General features: G+C 48.5%; 1 protein-coding gene and 5 non-coding genes across 6 annotated transcripts; 3 read left to right on the top strand and 3 right to left on the bottom strand.

Moving 5' to 3' along the window:
• The first annotated feature begins 3,088 nt into the window (after positions 1 to 3,088).
• Positions 3,089 to 9,570, top strand: LOC122918084 (low affinity immunoglobulin gamma Fc region receptor III-like). Its single transcript, XM_044266244.1, has 5 exons — positions 3,089 to 3,128; positions 3,736 to 3,756; positions 4,100 to 4,354; positions 7,190 to 7,444; positions 8,183 to 9,570. The coding sequence occupies exons 1-5, from the start codon at positions 3,089 to 3,091 to the stop codon at positions 8,359 to 8,361; spliced, it is 750 nt and encodes a 249-aa protein (XP_044122179.1). The 3' UTR covers positions 8,362 to 9,570.
• Positions 9,571 to 11,057: 1,487 nt separating this feature from the next.
• TRNAN-GUU lies at positions 11,058 to 11,131 on the bottom strand. The gene has a single exon. It is a non-coding gene; the product is annotated as a tRNA-Asn (tRNA).
• A 7,758-nt stretch (positions 11,132 to 18,889) lies between these two features.
• Positions 18,890 to 18,961, bottom strand: TRNAD-GUC. The gene has a single exon. It is a non-coding gene; the product is annotated as a tRNA-Asp (tRNA).
• An 828-nt stretch (positions 18,962 to 19,789) lies between these two features.
• On the bottom strand, positions 19,790 to 19,861 carry TRNAG-UCC. The gene has a single exon. It is a non-coding gene; the product is annotated as a tRNA-Gly (tRNA).
• Positions 19,862 to 20,419: 558 nt separating this feature from the next.
• Positions 20,420 to 20,502, top strand: TRNAL-CAG. The gene has a single exon. It is a non-coding gene; the product is annotated as a tRNA-Leu (tRNA).
• Positions 20,503 to 26,197: 5,695 nt separating this feature from the next.
• Positions 26,198 to 26,268, top strand: TRNAG-GCC. Its single transcript has one exon. It is a non-coding gene; the product is annotated as a tRNA-Gly (tRNA).
• The last annotated feature ends 693 nt before the right edge of the window (positions 26,269 to 26,961 follow it).

Genomic DNA, 26,961 nt, shown 5'->3' with positions numbered 1-26,961 from the left:
TTTTAAGATTTTATTTATCTGAGGGAGAGAGAGGGAGCACAAGCAGGGGGAACGGCAGGCAGAGGGAGAGGGAGAAGCAGGCTCGCTGCTGAGCAGGGAGCCAAGCAAAGCCGAGCTCAATCCCAGGACTCTGATATCATGACGTGAGCCTGAGCGGAAGGCAGAGGCCCAACCGACTGAGCTACCCAGGCGCCCCCATCCTTAACCCTTTAGCGAGTGCTTCTCCTTTGTGGTTCTCACTAATCTGGGGGAGCTATCCCCAGCTTTGCAAACACGCCAGCCTACTTCAACCCATCTTTGCTCATGCCTCTCTGCCTGAAATGTCTTTCTCTCAAAACTTTCCTGCCAAACATACAATTATCTTTTGCGATCCAATTAAAGTGTTCTCTCTCCCCAAGTGGACCCGTCCCACAGATGGCTTCTTTATGCACAAACAGAATTTTGCAAATACTCTCATAGTCCCTATGGCACTGCAAGTGCTTATCTGCTAGTCTCCCCCTATGCAGGTGTGAGTCCCAGGGGGGTGAAAACTGGCCTGGTCATCTCAGAACGTGGTGCTGTGGCTGGCATTTCAGTGTGGAAGGGAAAGTACGGGGAGAAAAGAAGGGGGAGGGGAAGGGCGCCTGGGTGGCTCAGTCAGTTAAGCATCTGCCTTTGGCTCAGGTCATGACCCCGGGGTCCTGGGATCCAGTCTCACCTGGAGCTCCTTGCTCAGCAGGGAATCTGCTTTTCCCTCTGCTTGATTCTCCCTCTGCCTGATTCTCCCTCTGCCTGCCGTTCCCCATTTGTGCTCTCTCCCTGACAAATAAATAAAGTCTTTTGAAAAAAGAAAGGAGAAAGGAGCTAGACCAAGAACATCTGTCCTTTAAAAACCGTGCATTTTAGCTACCCCATAAAATTAGCCCTTGCCACCTCACGCCCAAGCTGAGGCTGGCTCAGTAAGCCTTATGAAAACCTGCAGAGTGCTCCCCACTCTCACGGTCCTCCTGGGGCTCCCTCCTTCCTCTGCAACTGACAGTTCCTCCCTGTACATGAAGACCACAGACAGAAGATGAGTCAGAGGAGACCATAAAACTGCAGAGAAGGCAAACTAAAGGGAATGCCACGGACCGCGAGCCACGTGCAAGAAAACCACGCAGAACTGTGAAGAACAGAGAGCACAGGGGTGGGGTGGGGAGTCCTCCTTCAGCCCCGGGGTGGGGGCACGCTCTGGGCCTCGGTTACCCAGAGAAGCATCCTGTGCTGTAGCATGGGGCTTTATGTTTTCAGATGCTGGTCTGGATTTTGCTGGATGTAAATGCATCTCTGAAGAGGGAGCACTAGAGGGGCGCCTGGGTGACTCAGTGGGTTAAAGCCTCTGCCTTTGGCTCAGGTCATGATCTCAGGATCCTGGGATGGGATCAGGCTCTCTCTCTCTCTCTGCTCAGCAGGGAGCCTGCTTCCCACCTCTTTCTCCGCCTGCTGCTCTGCCTACTTGTGATCTCTCCCTCTCTCTGTCAAATAAATAAATATAATATTTTAAAAAAAAAAAGAGGGTGCCTGGGTGACTCAGTGGGTTGGGGCCTCTGCCTTCGGCTCAGGTCATGATCTCAGGGTCCTGGGATCAAGCCCCGCATCGGGCTCTCTGCTCAGCAGATAGCCTGCTTCTCCATCTCTCTCTGCCTGCCTCTCTGTCTACTTGTGATCTCTGTCTGTCAAATAAATAAATAGAATCTTTAAAAAAGAAAAAGAAAAAAGAAAAAAAAGAGGGAGCCCTAGAAGGGATGCCTGGTTCCCAGTCCAAGTGGATCCTAACCAGACAGCTAACTATGGGGGAGGGGCTGCCACAAGAAGTGGGTAGATTAAGGGGTGCACCAATAATCTCTACTAGGAGCAAAACAAAGCAACATGAAATCCTGAGAAGTGGTTTTTATTTGATTTTGGAGTGGACAGGGGCATTGGTCCCAAGCAGTGGTCCGGAGACACCTGTACCTGCTCCTCCTCCCCTTTCCTGCTGCCAGACGTCACATCTGTCTGCTGCTTACCTCCTGGCCATTTCCAAAGCTCTTCCAAGTGAGACCTGTCCCTGCTATCCAGGAGCCCACTGGGGCAGTGGCACGGCCAAGCAGAGCCCTTTGATTTTCTGCCTACAACCTAGATTTAAACAAAGTGGGGAGGGGGAGGGTACAGAGGTGCCTGTGTTGGCAGGAGGGGTGCATCTGGGAAGCACAGAACCGGTTCCCAGTCACAGCACCTCCACCTTTTCCAGCAAAGAGCTCAGGCTAGCCCAGACCCAGTGGGTCCCTGAGGGCCGAGCTCACCTGAGCTGTTGTGACTCAGCTCAGCCCTGGTAATGGTGAGTTGAAGGTAAAGGGCTCCTGCTCTCTCCTCCCCGCGGCCCTTCCCTCCCTTTCTCCTTCCCTGCAACCGGTGACATCACCCCTCCCAGGGCCCTATTCCTCCCCCACTGCCTGGGTTTCCCTTAACAGAGGATGTGAACCTCCTGCTCAAATTCATGCTAAGAAGTGCATTGCAGATCCCAAGGCACATGCATTTGAATTTTGAAATTCAAAATGGACAGATAACACTCGAGGGCGGGACGCTCTCTGGCACCTGCCGATTTAAAAGTACCAGGTGCGTGCTGGCTGGCTGGAGCCTGGTCCAGGCAGTGGCAAGTTCTGAGGTACAACCAGAGATCGCTCAGTGAATGTTCTCCCCTCTTGAGTCTGGTGCCCAGGGTCCTGATATCTTGTTTTTGTTACGGAGTGGATGCACATCCATAGGTGGGGGGAAATACCTTGAGATGTACCGGGAGGCATTCTCACAGACTCTGTGTCACTGAATCCCTACGGGGCAGGAGGGGCACACACGCCACCTCGGCTTCTCATCCAGACTTTTTTCTTACCCTTCCTGCCCTATCGTGGGGCTCACTTGTCAGAATTCTGGTTCAGAAATCAGATGACATTCTGGGAAAAGGAACCTAGAGAGTAAAGGAACCTAGAGCTGGGGGGTGGGGACAGACTATTTACTTCCTCTCTTCAAGGGAGCTGCTTGTGTCCCTCAAGGGCTCAGTGTATCTGCGGTGACTCGTTCACTCTGATGTGGCAGCATGTGGCAGCTGCTGCCCTCAACGGCTCTGCTGCTTGTAGGTGAGTCAGAGTCCCTGGGGCTGAGAGAGAAGCTCCAGAGGCCCTGGGTTCAGCAGGGCCCACTTTTCAGGCCAGGGAGGGTATCCTTACCAAGGAATAGGACCTCTTACGGCACGGCACGGCACGGAGAGGTCTCCTTGGAGCTCCCAGGACAAACCACTGGGGCCTAGAGACAAGAACTCCGGCTCAGATTTGGGTATAACCAGAAAGCGAAGGGGGCCTGGGAAGTCTCTGTTACTTCACGCTGCTGGGGCTCGGTTTCCCTATCTGTACACTGAAGACTATGGACCAGATAGATGGACCCGAAGTTCTGTCTCTTGATTCAGGGAAATTCGGTCTGTACCTTTGTTTTGGGCGTTTCAGTAGGGACTGAGGAGGAACGGAGTGGTGCGGAAAGCAGGGGTGTGGGTGGAAAGCAGGACAGGAGGCATAGACGCTGGTGACCAGAAGGCAGGCAGCGGGAAAGCCGGCCGCCATACATATCTTGATTCTTGGTGACATAGGACTCTCAGGGCAGGGGCTGGCAGGGCAACGCACACTCCTTCCACACTCCAGCTGCCTGACCTACGTGTCTGCTCACTATTTGTTTCACTGTTTTGTCTTGCAGCTTCTGCCCGCCCGCAAGCTGGTGAGTCCGCTCTGTGGTCTGGGATGGATGGAGGGAGGTGTGCAGTGTAACAGCCGTGGAACTTCGGGAAATCTGCACTGCGTGGGAAACTGCTGGCTTCAGGGCATCAGGGGGCACTTGCCCAGTACAGTTGGGCTTGGCCCTAGGCTTCTCTGGTTCATTTTCCTCAGGTTAATGAGAGGCCAGAAATAGGGCTAAGTCCCTTGAAGCCAAGATGCTCTAAGTCTGAGTTACCGACCAAGGCACAGTCGCCAACGTGGGCTCTCTCTGGTTCTGAGCCTCCCCGGGAATGCAGTGTAGGACCCCCCTCCCTGCCCTAACCCACCTTCTCTTGGCTCCTCAGCGGACCTCCCAAAGGCTGTGGTGGTCTCGGACCCTCCAGGCAACAGGGTCCTCACGTTGGACAGTGTGACTTTCACATGCCAGGGGGCCAATCCCTCTGGGAACCATTCCACCCGCTGGCTGCACAATGGGACCTTCATCTCAAGTCAGACCAGCTATGTCATCGAAGCCGCCAGCGTTGCAAACAGCGGCGAGTACAGGTGCCAGACGGGCCTCTCCGAGCTCAGTGACCCCGTGCAGCTGGAAGTCCTCGTGGGTGAGTAGGGGAAGGGGAAGGGGGGGACTCACCAATAAATGGTGAAAACGGAAGACTTGAGAAGCGCTGAGTCTTGGGGGTTAAAACTGAGGTGAGATGACCTGCGGGCCCCGGACTTACATCACCATCATAGTCTTAGCTCCAGGCAGGCCTTAGGCCAAATGTCAATTAACCTGGCGCCTAACGGACCCAGGACTCTGCAGGGCACAGTCCCAACAATCACCGTCCCCATAGAATGCACCCCAGGGAATGGCGTCACCTGAAGGTCAGGCTGTGCCCTTGATGCTCTCTCATGTTTATTGAGTAATTAATGAATCTGTCCTTATGACCTCCGCCTCCTTCTGACTCTCAGATGCACACGTTCTAAGTGACCCTCCAAACCCTGCTGGGCAGCCCAGGGTCCTTTCCACGTCTCTGTCCCCATCAGGGCCACATCAGGGCCACATCAGGGCCACACTCAAACTTAAACTTCAGTGTAGGGGCGCCTGGGTGGCTCAGCTGGCTAGGTGTCGGCCTTCAGCTCAGGTCATGATCCCAGGGCCTCAGGATCAAGACCCACATAGGGCTTTCTTCTCAGTTGGGGCACCTGCTTCTCCCTATCTCTCTGCCCCCCCCACCTGCTTGTGTTTGCTCTCTTGCTCTGTCTCTTTCTTATTTAAAAAAAAACCAACCAAACAAAAAACAAGCTTCAGTGTAAATCCCCCCACTCAGAAGCAGGAGAGGGAAGGGTATCAGACACAGGCTGTGTCTGCTGTCCCTGGAGTCACACCACCTGGCCCAGTACCCGCAGTGTCCCCTCAAAAGCTTGATGCTACTTCAATGCCTGCCTCAGCTGCACGATGTATATGGGTGGAAGGAGCCTGGAGGGGAAGGGGGGCCCCTGATCGTGGGGGGCTTGCAAAGGATTTCACGGAACTGGGCCTCTGGTGCTGATTCTTATGGCTCCTTCGCCTCTGACCACCCTGTAGCTGACACGGTCCTCCTGCTACAGAGTTACAGGAAGGAATGTGTGTTCTCTGACTAGATGAGACATGGCTACCTTTGACCAAATAAAAGGGAGAATTACCAATAAGAAGCAATAGAAAAATCAAGCCTGAGAGCTCTTGGTTTGCCTCAGAGTTTGGTGTAGAAGCTGGCTTTGGAAGTCCCATCAATAAAGACTGTACTAAGATGTGACCATAAGCATTAACTTTACCAGGAGAAATACTTGACTGTCTTTTTTTTTTTTAAGATTTTATTTACTTATTTGAGATAGAGAGAGCATAAGCAGATGGAGAGGAAGAAGCAGGCTCCCCTCTGAGCCAGGAGCCAGATGCAGGACTCAATTCCACGACCCTGGGATCATGACCCTGGGATCATGACCCAAGTCAAAGGCAGCTGCTTAACTAACTGAGCCACCTCGGTGTCCCTACTGTTCTGTTCTTATTACAGAAGTCATTTGGGTTCAGTTTCTAAAATATATTTGGGTTCTAAATTTCTAAAATATAATTGGGCTCAATTTCTAAAATATAGAAAAGTAAAAAGGAGAAAACTAAGATGGCCTGTAGTCCTGTCCCTCGGGGAAAAGCCCTGCTAACGTGTAAGCACATTTTCTTTTTCTTTTTTCTCTGCTTATCCGTTTCTTGTATTCTGTCTTTCTAACTCAGCATTGCCTCGTGAATGTTTTTCTTGTGTCATTTTAAAATGTATCTGCAATGCCATCTTTCATTATTTCGGCCAGCGTCCTGACCGTGACTTCGTGTTTTCTCGGGGTGAACTCCAGTTACGTGGCAAGACAGTCCTGGTGATATAGGATTTTCTGTCTTGAAGATTCTACTCAGTGATGAAGCTGGCCTCGCGGAGGCCCTGGGGCCCTTGAGAAAGGCCCAGCTACCGTGAGCACAACCGGCCACGTCCCTCTTTCCTCTCCTTGACTTTCATTCTAGTTGTGCTTCGCAGTTTCTGTAGCCACTTCAGGGGACACCCAATGACCTTATTCCCACAACTATCTATTCCTTCTGAAGTCTACCCTTCCTTTATTTTTTTAAAGGATTTCATTTATTTATTGGACAGAGAGAGAGCGTGAGAGCACAAGCAGGGGGAGTGGCAGGCAGAAGGAGAGGGAGAAGCAGACTCCCCGCCGAGGAGGGAGCCCGAAGTGGGGCTCGATTCCAGGACCCTGGGATCATGACCTGAGCCGAAGGCAGACACTTAACCCCCTGAGCCACCCAAGTGCCCCTCTACCTTCCTTTAATGGAGCAAATCATCATTTTCTCTCTCTTTTTTAAAATTTAAGTTATTTATTTATTGAGAGAAAGAGATCATGTGTGTGCATGGGTTGAGGGGGCAGAGGGAGAGAGGAGAATCTCCAGCAGACGCCATGCTGAGCACGGAGCCCGATGTCGGGCTCCATCCCATGACCCTGAGGTCATGACCTGAGCCAGAACCAAGAGCTGGACATTCAACCAACCGAGACACCCCACCCTTTGGTGCTCCACAAATCATCATTTTTAAATGCAATTTTTACTCTTTGACCTAGAACTTATGGTGGCTGCTCCTTACCTGTCATAGCAAACTCCAGGGCAACCCTAAGGACCCCGCAGATGGCTTCCTTGACCCTCTTCCCTTAGACCCTCTGCCCTACCGTTATGGTCTGATGTGTGCGTCCCTCTGCCCCACGCGACAAAAAGTCCTGGTGTGATGTGAGTTCTCCTGCAGCGTCCCATGGGCATTCTCCCAAAGCGAGCTCTGCAGGGATGGCTCCCAGGCCGGCTCTCTGTGACGCCCTAGGATCTGGGTGTTGAGTGTCCCCTTCCCGCTGAAGCCTCCTGGGCCTGTGGTCTCTGTGTCTTTCAGGCTGGCTGTTGCTCCAGACCCCTCAGCGGGTGTTCCAGGAGGGGGAGCCCATTCGGCTGAGGTGCCACAGCTGGCAGAACAAGCCTGTCTGGAATGTCCAATACTTCCAGAATAGAAGAGGCAAAAAGTTTTCTTATGATAATTCTGAGTTCTACATCCCAGCAGCAAGAAGCGAACACAATGGCTCCTACTTCTGCAGGGGGCTTATCGGGAAGAGAAATGAGTCTTCAGAGGCTGTGGACATCATCATTCAAGGTAAGAGATGTGCAGCCCTCGAGGGTCTGGGATTCCCAGGCAGGAAGTCTGCATTTGTGCTGTGAAGACGAGTAGAGAGGAGATTCTGGACTGTTCCATAGGCTTTTTTGACAAGGGGTTCTGAGGGCTGTCTTTGACTTGGCATGAACAGAAGCCACATTTCCTGCCCCATAAATGCACCTGTCCCTCCTTACCCCGATCAAACCATGTCCGCAAGGTTCTGTGTCCCTACACTGCTGACCCATCTTCGCCTGCCCGCCTTCCTCTCCAAGCCTCAAGTCCTAGCCTAGAGCCAACCTGGTGGGCACCCCTCGCATGCTCACAGAGAGACCATAGAGACTGGGTCCTGGCTCTGCTGTTCATTAACCACGTGACAGCAGGTAAACCAGTAGTCTCTCTGAATCTCAAGTTCCCTTTCTGTAACGAAGATGAGACGACATTTATCGGGCACCTTTCAGTGTGCTGGACACTGTGCTAAGTGCCTCTTTCCACGCACACAGTTTGACCATCCCCGTGACCCCTCACCACAACGGTATGAGGTTATCGCCTTTACAGACGAAGTAACTGTAATGGAGTGGGGGAAAGGGGAGGGGCGTTAATGGGCCTCTAGGATCACACCAAAGATTCACAGACCTTTATATTTATTTAACCACTAGATAAAATGAAAGAGTTGGACAGATGCCAAATTTCCTGCCTTAACAACTGTCATTTTCCTCCTCCCTCTTCTTCTCCCATTAGGTTCACCGGTTCCGTCCACCTCAGCACTCCTCCCATTTTGGCCCCATATCCCTTTTGCCGTGGTGATGGCACTCCTATTTGCAGTGGATACGGGACTGTATTTTGCTATGCAGAGACACCTTCATAACTCAAAGCGGGCCTGGAAAAACAGCAAAGTCTCCTGGAAACAGGACCCTTAGGACAAATGAGGCTAGTAAAAGCAGCACCTCTGAGCCTCTTTCTGGATTCACAATCCCATCCTCCCCACTAGGCAGCTCTGGGAGCCGCAGGAAAACCACACCTCAGGGTCTAGGCTGAGGGTCCTCCACTCAACTCCATTTTATCTTGGTCTCTGCTAGAAACGAAAGGTCTGTGATCTCAGAGGCCAACCATGAAGCCTCAGCGAGCAGACACAGTGTACTCAGACTTGAAGTCTCAACGCTACCCAGATACTTTCCCTGCCTGACTGTCACAGCAAAGCCACAATGCCGACTCTGGATGGTGACCCGATATATGAACTTGTTCTCACATAACAGGATAAGGAGATAAGAGAATTATGGCCGGGGACCAACTGGTAGTGGTCTACATCTGTTGCTCCAGGACAGGTTGCCTTCTAGGCACCCTAAAAACCCTTCCAGACAGATTGTGGGGGCTCTTGAGAGTCTAGGGGTGAACAGAACAACCAGCGAAGGGAGTGGTTGAGAAAGAGCAAGGCAGTCCAGGACAGACCGGGGAAACCCCGGCCTGCGCTGTCTTCCTGGAACGCGAGTGGTGGTGTAGGTACAGAAAAATCACAGGGGTGATGTAGAGTTGATTTTGGGGGGGAGCCCCTGTCAGAACTGGGACGGCGTGTGAGTACTTAATGATGAATCATGAACTCAATGGCATGAGTAGAAAATGCTCCCAGAACAGGTTAGGGATGGGAGGGTCCTGGAAAAGAGAGCACAGAACAAAACAAACTGTGTCCATAGGAAGGAGAGACACATCGCTGCCACAGAAGCAGCTCAGTGAACAGAGATCCCTCTGGGTCTGAACGAGAAAGCATGATGGGAAAGAGCCAATGAGAGCTGCTCGGGAGATAATGGGCCGGGGGTGAGGACCTGTGTGGGCCAGGATGGTAGGAATTAGGGAGAGGAGATGAGGGGACTATCGCCCGCTTTCTGCTTCAGTATTTAAGATATAGCTCCGGCTTCACACTATTCATCCGACAAATGCTGGATGCACCATACGAAATGTACTCGACTCTGCTGTGCTGAACTCTGAAACTTGGAAATCCCTTGGCCGGTCAGTGACTATGGATTTGGGGGCTGGGGTCACGAGCTTTACTTGTGGGAGAAAGCTTAGCTGTCTTTCTGTATTAGAAGCTTTCAACAGAGCATTTCCTGATTCTAATAAAGCTTTGGACAAGATCTTGCTGGCTGCTCTCTGAAGAAGGAAAAACCGTGATAAGACGACCCAAATGGTAAAATCCATTTTTCCTTCTGTTGTCTGAAAATCTACCAGGGATGAGTTTGGATAACGAAATCAATCTGCACAGCTCACATGAACCAACCAGTTGCGGACTCACCAATGTTGCTGAGGCAACTGGGTGAAGGGACTTTTACGGGAGGTGTGGGATGGGAAGGTGGGTGGCCAAGTGGGTGGCCGTTACGGTCAGTTCCCTGCAGGTGGTGGGCAGGAGAAAGCACCCCCAGGAAAGAGATAGGGGCCTGGACAGAGGCATAGGGTCAGTCTCATTGTGTGGGTTATGAGCTATACCCCAACACGATTGAAACTTAATGTCTGAATATTACATGAGATCCAGACATAAGGCAAGTGCATCAGGAAACCCCAGACGGCCAACTCACATCTAGGGTGCCTGGGTGGTTCAGTAGGTCGGTGTCTGCCTTGGCTGAGGCTCTCCGCTAGGCGGGGAGTCTGCTTCTCCCTCTGCCCCTCACCCCGCTTGCTCGCTCTCTCTCACTCTCTTTCTCTCAAATAAATAAATAAAATCTTCAGCTCACATCTGTTTAGTACCGAGCTTGGGTTTAGGTGCCGAAGATAGAGAGATGAACAACACGGGGTCGTTTCTGGAGGAGCTTTGGTTCCAGGGAGAAAAGCGGGGAGGAGGACCAACAGGCTCGGAGAAGAGGCTCGGATTCCCGGTGCGGAAGGACGAGTACAGGGTTTCCCAGCCAAAGGGGACAGACGCCGAAGGTCTATGCGCAGAGGTCCAAAAGCCAGAGGAGGACTCGGGAAAGTAGGTTCGCTGTTTTCGAGGGTAGAGAGCCAGGGAGGGAGAGGAGCGAGGTCAGGGCCGCATCACGAGAGGCCCTGCCTTCCCAGCTAAGGAGAGCCCAGCCGGCCGAGCAAGCCCTGGGGGATTTTAAGCAGAACAGGTTTGCGTTTTAGCAACAGGTTTGAGAGCGCTCTGGCAGCTGCGTGGAGAAAGGAGGGCCGGGGGGCGTTGAAGACAGGGCCCCCCCCCCCCAAAGTCAGGTAGTGACTGCAGTAACCCGACGGGGCAGTGGTGAGGCAGCGAGGCCGGGAGGAAGGCGCCGGCCGGACAGGGGCTGGGAAGGCGGCCTCCCGGGACGCGGGTCCGCAGGGGCACCGGCGGGACTGAGGGCCCAGGCTCCGCACGCGCCTGTCTCCGGAGTCGGGAAACCCACGCACGAAGGCCCGCAGGCTCAGACGCGCCACCGAATTCGTCTCCGGCTCATCAGGACGCGTCTCCTTTGCTCGCAAACATTCTGAAACCACCAGTTTCACGGAGCCCTTTTCGTAGAACCTGCCTCAAGCCGCTAAAAGTCTTGCTAGCGGCCCCGGGCAGGAGCGTGAGAACCCCCCAGCGTCGCCGCCACCGCGGCTTCCGCCGCCCGAGAGGCACGCCCCGGGGTTCAAAACGCTCAGACCCCGTCCCTGGGTGGGCTCGAACCACCAACCTTTCGGTTAACAGCCGAACGCGCTAACCGATTGCGCCACAGAGACAGGCGGGAGCTGACGCCTCTGCCAAGTCAGTTCAGCGCAGAGAACGTTCGCGCTGCTTCCTCCCGCGCCCCAAAACCCGGGGTGGGGGGGGGCGGCCCCAGGGAAGCCGGGCGCTCCCCGCGCTGGCTCGGGCTTGCCCCTGGGGCCGCCTCGGGTCCCCCGGGCCCCCCGACCGGCCGCGCAGCCGGAGCAGCTGCGTCTCCGCGGAGCCGACACCGAGGCTCCCCGTGGGCTCGCGCCTTCGCTTGGTTTTGCTCCGGGAAGCGCAGCCAACTTTCCCCCCCGATCTGGCCAGTTTGTGTGTCCGCGTCAGCCTGTTCCTGTGAATATTTAAAACACGGCATCGCGCGTCCGCTCCTGCCCCGCAGCGCGAAACCCTGAAGCCGCCGCAGAGCGAGGCCACGGCCGACCCCGGCTGCTCCGAAGGTTTCCACGCGCGCCTTGGGCCCCGGACGGACGCAGAGTTTCTAAAGCGCCGTGACTTGGGGACTTTCCCACCGAAGTACCCGGATCTAAACATCCGAGGGCAGGGACCCCGCATCCAACACCATCAGCCCCGGGATCCTGGTCCGGGCTGGGCCCCTTCGCTCCCGCCCGGGGGGAGCTCCTCTTCCGCTTCTCGGCGCTCGTGGCGGCCGCAGCCCCCCCCCCGCCCCCCGCGTTCCGGGCCGCACCCGGGCACCCGCAGTGTGAGAGCGACCGGGGGCCCCTCGCGGCCTCCGCCCAGAACCTCCTCTTCCTTCGGCACCAACACCCTCTACTCGGGTCCTGTTAGGTCAGGCCAGAGTGTCCCGTGACGCTGGGTGAAATGAGCGAACACACGAGTGTAGACGGAGGGGGAAGTCCATCGTGTGTGTCTGTGTGTGTGTGTGTGTGTGTGTGTCCGTGTCCGATAAGTTCGCCAGATGATCTCCGCATTGAGGCTACCTTTTTTCTTCCAATTTTACAGAAGTTTGTTTTTAAGTGTTTTTTAGTTTATAAAATTATGGTGAGGATAGATGATAGTTGGGGCTGTGGTTGTTTTACAAATTTCCTAATTTGGCAAAATAAAAAGTTGGCAACTTTATACTGATCACCAACATGTTACGGGAAATTTTACTCATCTGAGAAGTCCAGCTTTGGGAACCTCTGCTCTCACCTTCACCTCTTTTGTTGGACTGGCAGCAGGAATTAAAAATTACTTTGCAGTTCATTCTAAACAGACATACATTTCCTGTGCTTCACTTTGCCTGTACACATAACAGCAACCCCAAAGAAGGCAAAAAACAAAAACAAAAACAAAAAACAAAACAAAACCAAAAAAACACCCCCCCACACACAAAGAAAAACACCAAAAAACAAAAACAAAAACTGAGGCATGGAAAAGAAAGTACAAAATGGGATGGTGAAATAAGTCCAAATATACCAGTGAAATCACAATATAAAGAACTGGAGAAAATTTGCCAGTTAAAGTGGATTTTTTTAAAAACATATTTTATCCTGTTTTAGACAAATAACACGAAAACATTAAAAAGAACCAAAAAGCTTGAGTGAAAAAGAATGGAAAAAGATATGCCAGGAATAGCTAAGAAAAAGAAAGTTGGCATCTGGCTATATCATCTCAGACAAAATAAAGTTTAAGAAATAATGCATTATGGGATTGAGATAGCCATCAGATGATAATAAAAGATTAAACTTGTGACGAACACATAATAATTCTAAAAACATATGTATCTAATAAAACAGCATTAAAATATAAAAGCAGGAACTATTTGACCTGCAAGGGAAGATTGACAAATTTATTTACAGTGACTCTTTGAATTCTACAGTGAGAGATTTCAACATATTACTTTCAGCATTCAGTAGGTCAAGCAGAGAAAAAAAATTAAGCATATAAACACAGTAAGGCTGGTTTAATATGTATTTACAACTCTGCAACCAGTAATTTTTGGTTACACAGTCTTCTCAAATGCTTATGGAACATTTACAAAATTTGACTTTATATGAGGCTGTAAAACAAGTCTTAATGTGTATCATGAAATTGGCACTATATAGAACATAATTTTTGAACATAATGCAGTTTAACTCAGAAATCAATGACAAAATACCTTTAAAAACCCTCACATATATGGAAAATTTAAAACTTGTGTTTTTTAAGCACCCCATGGATCAAAGAGAAATTGAATGGAAATTGAAAAATACTTAGATTGAATACTACAAAGAATCTAACACACCCATATTGTGGATTGCTCAAGGTTTTACATGTGTTCTAGGGAAAAGGAACCATTATACCAACCTTTAGTGTTTAGCACATGTATTAAACAGTATTTTCTGTTAAATATATGTTAGAAAAAAAATAGCAGTCAACTTTTGGAATGCAATTAATCCTGTTACAAGAAGGGAAATGTACAGGCAATAACATTCTGGGTTTTTTTTTTAAGATTTTATTTATTCATTTGTCAGACAGAGATCACAAGTAGGCAGAGAGGCAGGAAGAAAGAGAGGAAGGGAAGCAGGCTCCCTGCTGAGGAGAGAGCCCGATGTGGGCTCTATCCCAGGACTCTGGGATCATGACCTGAACTGGGGGCAGAGGCTTTAACCCACTGAGCCATTCAGGTGCCCCCAGGCAATAACATTCTGATTGGTCAGAGCCATGCCAGCTAACTCTCCCTCAGAAAGAGTCATCTTCTAGGGTCTGCTTTGGCTCTCCCTGGACACCCTCGAAAGCCAGTCCCCATACCACTGTGGGCCAACTCTAGGAAACTCTATGTGGGCACTGCCCAGAGGCCATTCATTGCCTCCCAACCTGCAGGTTCAATTTAAGCCAACCTACTGCGAGTCCTGGTTATAGGTCCCTGTCCCTGCTTGTCTCCCAGGACAGGGCTACCTGAACCCTGGTCCAGTGAACAAGAGCCCAGTGTCAATTTGCCCTCCCCCAAGACCGTGGCTGCCTACTACCACTCAGTACTACTCTGTGGTCACCCTTGCTTGCGGCCACTTGTGGGAACTGGAGCCTCCACCCATCCTTGGTACCAAGAACCAGGAAATAACAGAGCAGCGCATCAGCCAAGTGTTGTGGCCTTTGCTGGCACTGGTGGCCGGCCTGTGGTAGGAGGGAGGCCGTACGGCCAACCGGGCCATGGGGGAAATGTGGGATTCAAAGGTGACTGAGGGGCAGGCACCCCTTTTCCTCAACTATATTGTATTTTACCTTCAATTCATGGGACAAGGGTCTCTTTTTTTTAAACCTCAAACATCCTCCGAACCATTAATAATTATCTTAGGAATAGAAGGATAATTAATGCTTACTCATTGCAGCTGCCATTCTAAACGTCTATTAACTCATTTGAGAATTATAATGATTGTCATTATGCCTTTTCACATATGAGGAAACTGAGACAGAGAGCCAGGATTCAAAAACAGGCAACTCCGCAGAGCCCCTGCCTCACAGCTGTACTATGTCACAAGCCTGAGTGGCTCTGGCCAAGCTAATTACACATACCATTCCAGTAGGTCATTGTGTAATAGAGAAAACAGACGTATAAAACCCTCAGACGATATTTTTTAAAGATTATATATATATATATATATATATATATATATATATATTTTTTTTTTTTTTTTAGAGTACCTGGCAGGGGCGGGGGGGAACTGAAGGAGAACGAGAGAGAGAGAGAGAACCCCGAGCAGACTCCCCGCTGAGCTCAGAGCCCCGTGGGGAGCTTGATCCCACCACCTCAGATCACCACCCGAGCTGAAATCAAGAGTCAGATACCCAACTGAGTTAGCCACCCAGGTGCTCCGCAGTTAATATTTTAAAGGCTAGGGGGGAAAAATGTATTACAGTTGCTGATTCAACAGAAGATGAAAAAGGATTCAGTACCATTAATACTTATCCTTCCTTAATTTCAGGAAAAAAGTCACCTAATGGCTATCAACCTCCTGGAAAGAAATTGCAGGAAGTTGTTATAGTTCCCCATGTTAAACCAGGGTTCAGATAGAGGCATCAATTAGCTAGTGAGAGCCGTATCAAACAAAAGCAAAATTATTAAAAATAAAATATTTAGGAGATGATTTGGAAGGTTGGCAGCGTATTTGCACTACAACTTACATTACCTGGAACCAGTTTTATGAGATATATAAATGCACATTTATCTATCTATCTATCTATTTAAGGACTAATACGGAATAGATGAAATACATAATACTGCAACTGTGTTAAATCTTCTGAATACCATTCATGGCCACATGTGTCAATATGAATGAATCCTATAAAAATAATATTGTGTTAAAAAAAGAAAAAAGGCACCTGAGTGGTTCAGTGGGTTAAGTGGCTGCTTTTGGCTCAGATGGGTGCTGGGATCAAGCCCCGCATCAGGCTCCCAGCTCAGCTGAGAGCCTGCTTCTCCCTCTCCCTCTGCCTGCTGCTCTGCCTATCTGTGCTCTCTCTTTATCTCGCTAATAAATAAATAAAATCTAAAAAAAATAATAATTTTTAAAAAGCTAGTTGCAAAAGAATATGTACCATCTGATACCAGTTACATAAATTTTTAAAGTATAAAAATATAAATTTATATATATATATATTTGATAATGCATACACATGTATTGAAACTATTACAAAAGCCAAAGAAAGAATATACATAAAATCCAGAATAAGGGTTGCTCCTTAGTGGGAGAGAGATGCCAGATGTAGAGAGATTACTTAGATTGCTTCCCATTCAAGGATGGGCACACAGTAGTGTTCTTAATCCCAAGCAACAGAATCTACTCTAGCTTATTTAAATACAAAAGGATTTAGGGTTAGGGTTAGGGTTAACCCTTATCTGGAGGGCTTTGCCCTTCATGGAGGGGTTAGACTCCATAAGGGGCTAAAGGGTTAACATGGTTAGCCCTTTATGGAGGGCTACAGATAACTCACCAGGCATTGGGAAGCCTGAAGAAAGAGACTCCAGGCTGACTTCCAGGAATAACTGGGGAAATATTCTGTATACAAGGTTACCACACTATCTGGCAAAACTGCTACAAAATAAATTACAAAGTTTCTGCTGTTTCCAGTCTCCCGCTCTAGAACAAAGTTGCATTGGCCCCTATTTACTGGTCTAAATTTGGATCTCTGTGTCTCTCCATGTAACTCAGTTACAAATCAAAATCTCACTGAAGTACATCCGGTTGGTGAAACCTAAGTCATAACCAGAACCCCAGCTGCAGAGGAATCTAGAAAATGTCATTTTTAGCTCCCCAGCCTCAACAGCACAGGAAAGTAAACCAGAATAATACTGGAACAGGTGTTGAGCAAACCAACCCACATATCTACTACAATGAATAAACTGGAAAGTAAAAATAAAATAAAACCAACACCAAATAAAATATAAGCAGAGCATGTTCCCACCTCTGCCTCTAACATAGAGAATGAGGGGATGAAAAGTTCTAAAGAAATCCGTTGTCATGGACTAGGGTGGGCATATTCTGATAAACTGTGGCAAGGGTCTGTGCCTCTTTTTGTTCTTAATAGACAACCACTCACTTCTGGGAGTGGAGAGAAGGAAGGGCTCCAGGTCTATGTATCGGATTCCTCCCAAATTCCTGTAGAAAAGATCCCAATGGTGTAAGAGGAAAATTTATATCATCCCATTGACCCACAATATCTAAGAGAAAGTTTGCCATCTATTAGGTTCATGATAAACAGCTCATAATTCAAGTGGAGTCAAAACTGTCTTGGAAATCAGAGTGGGACATCATTCCCAGAATTGAATATCAAAATCATGAGCAAGAAAAGACAAGAAGGGACAGCAGCATAAAAGAACACAAGCCGTTGTCTCCTAGTCATTCACAATATCCAAGAGGAAGCTTGATATCTTCTGGTTTCTCTATTGTCTCGTGGACCCAAGCTGGGACTAGAGTCAATTATGTGTTTTGCTTTGTTTGAGAGGGATGTTTGGATTAGTTGCCGTCAATGATGCAATTTCAAATCAGTGGTTGAGGGATGGGCTAGTCAATGAATTGAATGGAGAACCATCAGGTGGAGGGTTGGGAATAGAGTTATAGACTTACCCCATGTTATATCTCAAAATAACGTCAGAAAGAATTAAAGGGATAATATCAAAAAGCAAAAGGAAATAAAATTACTAAAAGGAAAAAAGGGCAAAAACTGATCTGATATTGGGGTGGGGAGGAATTTTCTATATATGAAAAAAAGTTTTAAAACTACCAGGGGAAGTATTTGACTACATGAAAATTAGAAACTTCTGAAGTTCAAAAACACTGTGAATAAAATTAAAAAGCAATCCCACTTTCCATCATGGTGGAGAAGCTTGCAGGATGCTAACCACTCCATAGATAATAATTATAAACTCGGAACAACAAAAAAAATTCATCTGTAAGGCAATCAAATCAGATTGAAAATAAAGAGCATTCAAGCCCCAGAAGAAGGAATCAAAATGGGTGAGATCCTCATCATGAGGGCACTCAGACTCGGGGGTGTAAATTAATGCAGAAAACTAGTCTTACTCCCCACGCCTTCAGTGAGGTAGGGCTTAGGACTGCCAGACTGGATGGAAATTGAAGAAGTCAAACACAGAAAAGAGATAGTCTCATCCAGGAAAACCAAATCTGCAAATCAAGCCCTCCTATCTTTGGCTCACCCTTGAACTGAGTATGTACTGACCACAGATTTCAAGGAGGCCATCATGAAAGTAATTGCTGGGGGAGTGAAAGAGTACCCAGCAGAGATTTCAAGAGCTGGTTCAAAAGCCAGAAAAACACTGTGACAACAAAACTGCTCAAAAACAGGAGATTCCTTAAAGAAATGATGATGTGGCCCTTAATATAGCACAAAGCCATTAAAATAGTGTTTTAGACTAGTATTTAATGAATTTAGAAATAGTCACATTTTAAAGTAAACACCCAAGTAGGTTAAAAAACGATTTGCACAATGTGATTCCAGCTTCGCATTTTAAAAATGCAGAAGAGCTAAACACACAGCAAAATATTAGCAGGGACTTCCTGTGTGATGGAAATATGGATGCCTCTTCTTTCTTTGTGGTTTGCTTATCCCCCATGTTTTCTACATGGGCTATCTTACTCTTATATTCAGGAAAATCAGTATCTTTTCAAAGCATGAGCAGCTACTGTGTGCCAGCTGCCAATGCGGGGTACTACTTCAAAGGACTTTAGCCCCAAAGAGTCTTGAAAATTCTTGGCTCCTCCACATTACAGATGAAGAAACCAAAGCTCAGAGAAAAAAAAAAAAAAAGGCTTGAACAAAAGCAAAGAGCTGCTTCGTGGTGAAAGGAAGGGAATTCTCATTGCCAGACGAGTGCTCATTTCTGTTGACTCACCTTCGTTGTAGTGAGGCCGCGGAAAGAGCGCCAACTTTTGAGAACGTGGGCTGGCCTCTGCTGGATAGAGAAAGAAAAAAAGAAGGAGGTAAGTCGTTGGTGTGGGAGAGGGCAAGAAAGAACGTGACAATTTGGAGTACAAGACTCAAGGTAAGGCCCGGATCCTGAAATTGTCTTCCAGTGGGCAGCAAGAAATCATGGGGATGGGAGAAGTTAAGCCCAGGCGCAGGCCTCTTGGGTGGAAACTTGCTTGCTGAGTTAAGAACCAGGGTCAAAATGACCGTGCCCTCCAGTACTCCTGGCCATCATCCAAGAAACTCACATGTGACAACCACGCTCCTAGAGAGAACCTAAAATTATTTGGGAATAACTTTTGTTTCTGCAGTAAGAATGCAGACCAAGGAAGGGGAAAAAAAGAAAAACTAAAAAACTCTTCCTTCTCCCCGTCGGGGAATCGAACCCCGGTCTCCCGCGTGACAGGCGGGGATACTCACCACTATACTAACGAGGAAAACCGCGGCGCGTGTTTTAAATTTATTGTTTAGGAAGTTACTTCTAAGATGCCGGGACACTGGATTCTATGGAAGATGCCGGCAGCGCCGTGCCTTTCCTGCCTCGACTGGCACGTCACAACAGATAAGGGGAGAGCCCTCCGAGTATTTAAATTTTCTTGCAGCCACGTTAAAAAGAAACATGTACTAATTTTAATACTACATCTTATGTGACCCAAGATTTCCAAAATATTGTTTCGACATGTAACTAACATTAAAATATATATCGATTTTTTTTTTCGTCCTTAGTTTTCAAGCTAGTACGTATTGCACACTTGCAGACAAGCCCTTTGCCTCCCGGGCGTTAAATTCCGATTTCAGAAGAGGATCAGGACTTCGGTTTCATAACGTTTGCAGTTGAAAAAGTGGATTCCAATCCCTAAGTTGCTCCGAGCGCGCTTAAACTTTCTCCAACAGCTAAATCGGGCATCTTTTTAAAACGTTCCATTTATTGACTTCAAATAACTGATCTGCTTGCTGACGGAGACCCGCGAGGGCGGTTCCTCGGACGCCCCCGCTCATGTCCCTGCACGCAGGCCCCGGGGAGACTCGGCACCCGCACCGGTTGGTTCCTCGGCAGGTGGAAGCGCTCAAAGGCAGACGGGAACGCGCGGCGGAGAGGGAAGCGCTCGGAGTCTAGCACCGCCCGAACGCAGCGGGGCGGGGCAGCGGGCTCCGCGGCGCCAGACGGAGCCTTGGCAAGGAGGAGCGGCGCCGGCCCTCCCTCGTTTGGGTTCGAGCTTTAAAAAAAGCGCCCCGCGCGCTCTTCCTGGAGGAAAAGGAAAGCTTGCGTTGGCCGGGAATCGAACCCGGGTCAACTGCTTGGAAGGCAGCTATGCTCACCACTATACCACCAACGCTGACGCTTCCTGTCTTCCGGCATTCCATATATAAGGAAAGTGGAGGCGGCGAATTTTTCTGACTTCAGCGTTCTATGAACGCGGAGTGTACGGAGCTTCCCTTGGCGAGGATGGACCCCGAGATTACTCCTAGTAGGTCCGCCAGCCACCCAGGCGGGCTGGGGTTGAGGTTCGAGGAGCCCCGCGGGGAAGCGGAATTCTCGCTTGGCGGGGGATTTCCTCCGCCGCCGGCTCTGACCCGCGCTCCCAGTTCCGCACGCGGCGCGCCCCAGTCTGGATCCGCCCGCTGTGGGATTCGGTACCGGCGATCTGCGGCCGAGGGTCGAAGGGAGACCGGCCGGTAAGGGCGCAAGGAAAAACGAATTTTTACAGTTTAGGATGGTGGAGAAGGAAAAGGGAGGAGTCAGAGACTGTGTTACTTACCTTACTTTGCCAAGGACTCCAGGGAGAGTTCTAGTTTTAGTTAAAACGATAAGGGCAGCATCGACATGACCTGACGTCATGATACAGCGCTGTGGGACAATCTGAAAGTGAAATATGAAAAAGCTGGGTTCTCGTGTCAGGATGGCCGAGCGGTCTAAGGCGCTGCGTTCAGGTCGCAGTCTCCCCTGGAGGCGTGGGTTCGAATCCCACTTCTGACAAAGCTTTTTTTTTTTTTTTCCCCCTCCCCCCCCTTCACTTTGTTCCATACAACAAATACAATTGAATTCATGGAGAAAGGAGCATTGCTTAATCGACACCTTTTTGCCCTGCGTATCTGTATATGAATATATGCTTCGTTGTGATTACGGGACTGAATCTATTTTTTTTTTTTTCTGTATTGTAGGCAGGAGAGGTCTATATGAAATTAAGAAGCAGTTGAGACTCAGACCTATACCTAAGTATGAAAAAAAATTTGAACACTTTCTATGTGCCAAGCACACTAAGGTAGGCAGATATCATATTGTGCTCCGACTGAACAAGGAAAAGCTCTCAACTCAGATCCCTTCATTTGCTAACCTGGCCGGAGTCTTCTAATGCTCAGACAGCCGTGTCAAACTGTGGTGGACCTCACTTCCCGCCATCGTGCCCCGCCCACTCCCACTGTTGCAGGGTGGACTGGGGAGAACCCTGGGCCCAGAGGCCGCCGCCCAGGCAGTCCCTCGGATGTGGACAGAGGCTCTTAGTCTTAAGACAAGAGAAAAATTCAGGGAGAGACCTTGGTGGTTGAGCGGTGAAAGTGAGGAGTTTATTAAAGAGAAAGAGCGCACTCTGGAGATGTGAGAGCCGGAGTGCTCAGGGGAAAGTTGCGCTCAGAGTTCGGGTCTCTTCTATTGACAGTTGTTAACCAGGGAGTCGAATCTTGATCAGTTGGGGAGGAGATTTCTTTGGGAGCAGGGTTTCCGTCCTTTTCTCCCTTACTTGGTCAGTTTCAGGCCTTCTTTGTTTTGGACCTGTCTGGCTTGATCTGCCTTTCTTGAGGCTTTAGTTTTGGAATGCTGCCAGGCTAGGTATCTGGCTTTCCTGATAGATAGATGACCCTGACTCCTTTGCTGCCATCCAGACCCCCCAGTTAAAACCTAACCAGCTGCTGACTCTACCACCACCACCAATTCTAATTCAGTCCGTTTGCTTTGTCACCAAAACTCAGAAAATGAATTCAACAGAACGAATCAGGAGACATAACACAGAGGAAAGTAAACTTGCAGAGTTTGTTTTTGCAAGAGCCACTTTTTCCTGGTGATCACCAAAAAAGATGCTTTCAGATGTAGGAGGAACTGGTTATGAAAAAATCCCGTTGCCCTTCTGGGAAGAGGACAGAACTGTCAAGATGAAGAGGCTGAATGTGTGAGGTTCACGAGAGTGAGGGGGGTGAGGACGGAAGGATTCTTCAGGTCTACTAACAAGAGTTTGCCAAACAAACTGCACTCCTTGTTATTTACTAGACCTTGGTCTTGGGAAGTCTGCCTGCAGCATAACCTATACAGAGTTGCTGGGGGGCTTAGATGAGAGCCTAGGAGCTTATTAGAAATGTGGACTGCAGCCTGCATCTCAGACCCACCAAACCCAAAGTCCATAAGATCTCCAGGTGAAGCACGTACATATGAAAGCACTGGTCTAATTTAAGTGCCTTTGCACAGGTTGATCTTCAACTTGGAATATCCTTTCCCTTGCTTCTCACCAAGACACGTTTTACTGAGTATCAGCTGAGCGCTCACATATGTCAGACACTGGGCCTAGAACACAAGATCAAAAGTTAAATTAAAAACTATGTCTAAATGAAAGACAGTGAGACCATATTCATATGAGAGACATGAAAAAAGATCAAGTTGACCTTAACCATGTGATCAAGGTGAACATCACCGGTGATTCATCCTGTTGCCATCACATACCCCTGATCAGATTCATGGGAGATGGGCACTTTACCTAGTGGCATTCTTCTCAAAAACCTTGGTCTAATCATGAAAAACATCACATAAACCCAACCTGCCAAATACCTGGCTGGTACCCTTGAAAACATCAAGGTCATGAAATACAAGGTCATGAAACACAATGGAAGAGTGAGAAACCGTCACAGATTGTGGGTTAAACATGATGACTAAATGCAGCGTAGGATCCTGGGTCGGCTTCTGAAATAGTAAAAAAAAAAAATAGTGGAAAAACTTGAAATCTGAATACAGTCCACAGTTCACTGAGCTGTATTATACCAATGTCAGCTTCTTAGGTTTTACAAGTCAGATCTTAACCTTAGGGGAACCTGGGTGAAGGATAAATAGTGACTCTCTGCAGTATCTTCACAACTCCTTGGTCAATCAAAAATCATTGCACAATAAAAAGTCCCTTAAAAAAAAAAAACACTTAAAAATGGCTTCCTGTGAGGAATTGAAAGTGGGGCAAGAAAATGTTCCTTTTTTCATTAGAAGCCTTGTGGCAACATTTGATTTTTAAATATTGGGCATGTATTTTGATTTAATTTGCTGTAATATTTTTGAGGAGGAACTGAGTGACATAGGTGTATTTACACTAACCAAACTATGTTAAAAAGAGAACCGCAGGCCCAAGATGGAGTCACTTATGCTGGGCCAAGTCACCAAACTGGGGTTTAATACCTAACCTAATGGCGGTTTCAACCTCCCCCAGAAATATAGTCTTAACCAGTCAGTGAGGGATGTTCTAGTCAGTACCAATGAGGGAATCCCTCACCCAGGCCCTCTCCATCCCCCAAAGGAGGAGGAGGTAAGACCCCCCACCACCACCCTGTTCTTAGCCCTAAAGGAAGGTGACCTTGTCTGGAACAATCCTTTCTTTTCTTTTGGCAACTTCCTTGCCCCACCCTTCTTCCTATTAAAACCTTCCATTTTGAACAAGAAATTGGAGCTCCCCTTTGCTTTCTAGATAGGATAGTACCCAATTCTCACTTACTCAAGCCAATGAGATCTTCAGATTTACTCAGTTGAGATTTTGTTCTTTAAAGATGCCTATTATACAAGAAACAGTCCCCAAAGAAACAAAACTGGTAACAACAGTCATTTAAAAGTAGATGAAGTCGTGTGTTTAATAGATACAACACAAATGAGAGGGTCTGAAATGTTTTCACAACAAAGCACAAGAGAACTTTCCTTCTTACACCCTCTATGTGTTTTTAGTATATGTGCTGCCGAAGCGAGCACCCTCTATGTGTTTTTATTTTTTTTTTAAGATTTTATTTATTTATTTGACAGGGAGAGATCACAAGTAGGCAGAGAGGCAGGCAGACAGAGAGAGAGGAGGAAGCAGGCTCCCCGCTGAGCAGAGAGCCCCATGCGGGACTCGGTTCCGCGGGACTCGATCCCGCGGGACTCGATCCCAGGACCCTGAGATCATGACCCCAGCCGAAGGCAGCGGCTTAACCCACTGAGCCACCCAGGCGCCCCAACCTCTATGTGTTTTTAAAGAGAGAATGAGATATTTGTGGTCGAAATGCTAAGGAACCTTGTGAGTGTTGTGAGTAGGCAGTTGAGCTCCAAAAGGAGACCTGGAAGCCAGCAGCGAGGAAGCCATGACCAGCTATGGGAAGGTCAGAGGCCCCCCAGAAGGAGCCAGATCAAACCAGGCAGGCCCAAGATGGCGATGCTGTAACAGGAAACCCCTGACCAAATGAGGAAGAAAAAAGCTTGAAACCCTGCTTCCTGCCCCACTTAATAAATATTCTCTGCCCCCTACTTAACAGCTGTGAATCAGAGATAGAAACCCAAACCCCACCCAAACCCAAACCCAAACTCTCTCTCCCTCCTCCTCCCTCTCTCCCTGCCTCCCTCCTTCCCTCTCACTTGGCCTCTCTCATATGTGCTCTCATATGGCAAGAGTGTACTTTTCACTTTAATAAACTTTCCCACTGGTGTCATTTGTCCACAGTGCTGTGTTGTCTGCCCTGAATTCATTCTCTTGACAAGACCAAGAACCTTCAGGGCCTCCTTGGGGTCTAGCTGGGTTGAGGCCCCAGGGCCCGGGGTCTCCCCGGTTCACCAGATTACACAAGTACCATCATTCCTCTTGGGAAGTATGATCAGGTTGGGTGGTCCATGTTGGAAGTTGGGAGGAAACTCAGGAAGGGGAAAGTATTAATACACAGTGTGTATGCGATATCCTCTTTTGGAGAGCAGGTTCCTTCAATTTAAAACCAGGATGCCTATTATACAAGAAACATGCAGGACGTAGGCCAGATGCAAGGAAAAGAAAGTAGTTAAAAATGCAAAATGACAGGTATAGGAGAAGTAGGTTGTTTCTGCAACCCTCTTTCCACGCACTAGAGACAACCCTTAGCTGCTGTTACTGTAGCCTTGCCCCAGCCAAACCCACCTGCATTTCTGAGATACAAATGCATCTCCTGTTGCTCACAGAAGAGATATAGTGTGAACTGGGTTAACTGGGAACTAACTCGCACCAGTCTGTCCTTGCTCTCATAGTGTCATTTATTTAACTGGCAGTTAACACCGAGCCTGAGGACACTTCCCAGCTTCAGTCATTTGCTATAAAAAGCACATATTCACTTAGTGAATAATGTAAATGGTACAATACAATACATACTTTTCTCCCAGGGTTCAGCATCCAATTGTATTCTATAAGACTAACATATCCAATTTCACAACATCTGGGGGAAATTCTGATAATAAGTAGAGTTGCCCCCTGTTTGTGAGGTGACAATGCACAGGCTCTAGAATCGGGAAAGACAGGATTCCAATTCCAACCTGCCCCTCCCCCGCCAAGGCACACCTACCTAATCGCTGTGTGACCTTGAGTAAAGTGCTTAACCTCTCTGAACCTCAGAATCCTCATCTGGGAAGAGATGAATCCTCATCTCATCCAGGGAAGAGCTACTCCCCTATGATGTTGCCATGGGGATTAAATTAGATTATCCATGATGCATGACAGGTACTTACTACATAGCTGACACTCAACTAAGTTAATTAGTAATAGCCAGTATTTGTTGCTCATATGCTGAATGCCTAACATTCTTCGTCACTTCTTACCTAGACTAATTAATTGAACCCTCTTGGCCCTCCTGAGATAGGTCCTATTTCATCACCCCCTCCCCCATATAGGCAGTGAGACTGAACCTCAGAGAGTTTAACTTGCACCACATACAAAGGAATAAAGCTGCAAACCCAAGCAGAGTGGTTCCAACATTGTCATTATGACGCACGATCGTCAATTTTATTATTACTACGATCATCATCATCACCGTCACTCCAGGGCCCGGCAGCAGGAACCAGATGGGCCCACGCTATTTCTCTCACACACATAAGAGCAACAGTGACTTCAATCACACCACTCGAGGGACTCTCTCCAGAATCCGGAGAAACTCCTTCTCCAGTGTCCGGGAGTGGGGCTAGTTCCCTGGAAGAACAAGAGATAAGGTCACTTGACTAGAGGTAGCTGATTAGCATATGAATGATCTCAGGGTATTAGGACACTAGACAAACTAGAATCCCAATATATGAATTTTTATCTGAAGGTCACACATGGGAATCTTGCCAGGACTTAAAGTTTCTCTCCATTCTTCACTTTTCCAAATCTATCTCCTTAGGCTCCAACTCCCCGAGAGGGCAAACGCTCCCCTCGGCGGGTGCTGCCCGAAAACCCCGAAGCCGCCAAAGCCGAAAGCGCGGCGCCGAGCGGATAGAGCCGAGGCTTCAGGGCCAGGACGTCCGAGAGCCTTTTTTGTTGTTCTTGTTTGAGTCGTAACATTTTCCTGTCGTGGAACAGAAAGGCACTGCTTTGGAAAGGATGACTCAGCAAGGACCGGATTCCCGTGGTGGAAGGGAGCTGGGGAAGCCGACGACGTTAAAGGATGGCGCCAGAGCTGGGAACTCGTAGGCATTGGTGGTTCAGTGGTAGAATTCTCGCCTGCCACGCGGGAGGCCCGGGTTCGATTCCCGGCCAATGCAAACGGAAGGCTTTTGTTTTTGTTTTTGTTTTTTTCTTTTTAACGAAGCGCTTTTCCATTCTTGGATTTGCGACAACGAACTAAACGAAACCAGCTAGCTGGCGCCAGTATTCTTTTGTTTTGTTTCTCCTCCTTTACTAAGTCACTTCCCTCTGAGGAACTCGGGGCCTGGAAGGAGGAGGCCCATAACCTGCGGTGAAAATACCCGGCTCTTGAGACCCGCCCCTGATGCTCTCTCGGTTTCCGACGGGCAGAGGGGCATTGTCCCAGAGGCCGGCTGGAAAACCCAGGATACCAAAAGGAGAAGACTTTTCGGAGACGTGAGTGTGGAAGTGGAAGAAAGAAAACAAAATGCCTTTGTCATTTGCCCGCTGGGGAGTGGGACCGGAGTCTCCCACGCAGGCAGAGACACTCCCTCCTACACTCACCAGGCCAGTCCCTAAGAGTATGTGATACATTGCAACATTAAACTTCAGTAGTTTATTAAAGGAACTTAAAGTTGACTTTTGTGTAATATATTGTTATTGGCCTAATTCAAAAGGAACTAATTTTTAAAAAGAGAAACAAAAACCCGTTCTCCAGAAGTGGCTGTTTTCTCCTCAGAGGGCTTGAAAACCCTTCTTGGAAGCTCAGGGGGTCTTTGAAGGTAGGTAGGTAGGTAAGAGGTAAGTAGGAGTCAGGGTGCAGAGGTCAG

Source organism: Neovison vison, chromosome 10 (assembly GCF_020171115.1).
Source record: "Neovison vison isolate M4711 chromosome 10, ASM_NN_V1, whole genome shotgun sequence".
NCBI classification, from domain to species: Eukaryota; Metazoa; Chordata; class Mammalia; order Carnivora; family Mustelidae; genus Neogale; species Neogale vison.
Note: the sequence above shows the minus strand (reverse complement) of the source record. Positions and strands in the feature narration are given on the sequence as shown.

What these genes read in the sequence shown, in the direction of transcription:
- LOC122918084 (XM_044266244.1), top strand. Translation starts at nt 3,089, where the DNA reads ATGTGGCAGCTGCTGCCCTCAACGGCTCTGCTGCTTGTAG. An exon ending in AACGGCTCTGCTGCTTGTAG is followed by an intron (nt 3,129 to 3,735) that starts GTGAGTCAGAGT and finishes TTTGTCTTGCAG; the next exon opens with CTTCTGCCCGCCCGCAAGCT. An exon ending in TGTGGACATCATCATTCAAG is followed by an intron (nt 7,445 to 8,182) that starts GTAAGAGATGTG and finishes TTCTCCCATTAG; the next exon opens with GTTCACCGGTTCCGTCCACC.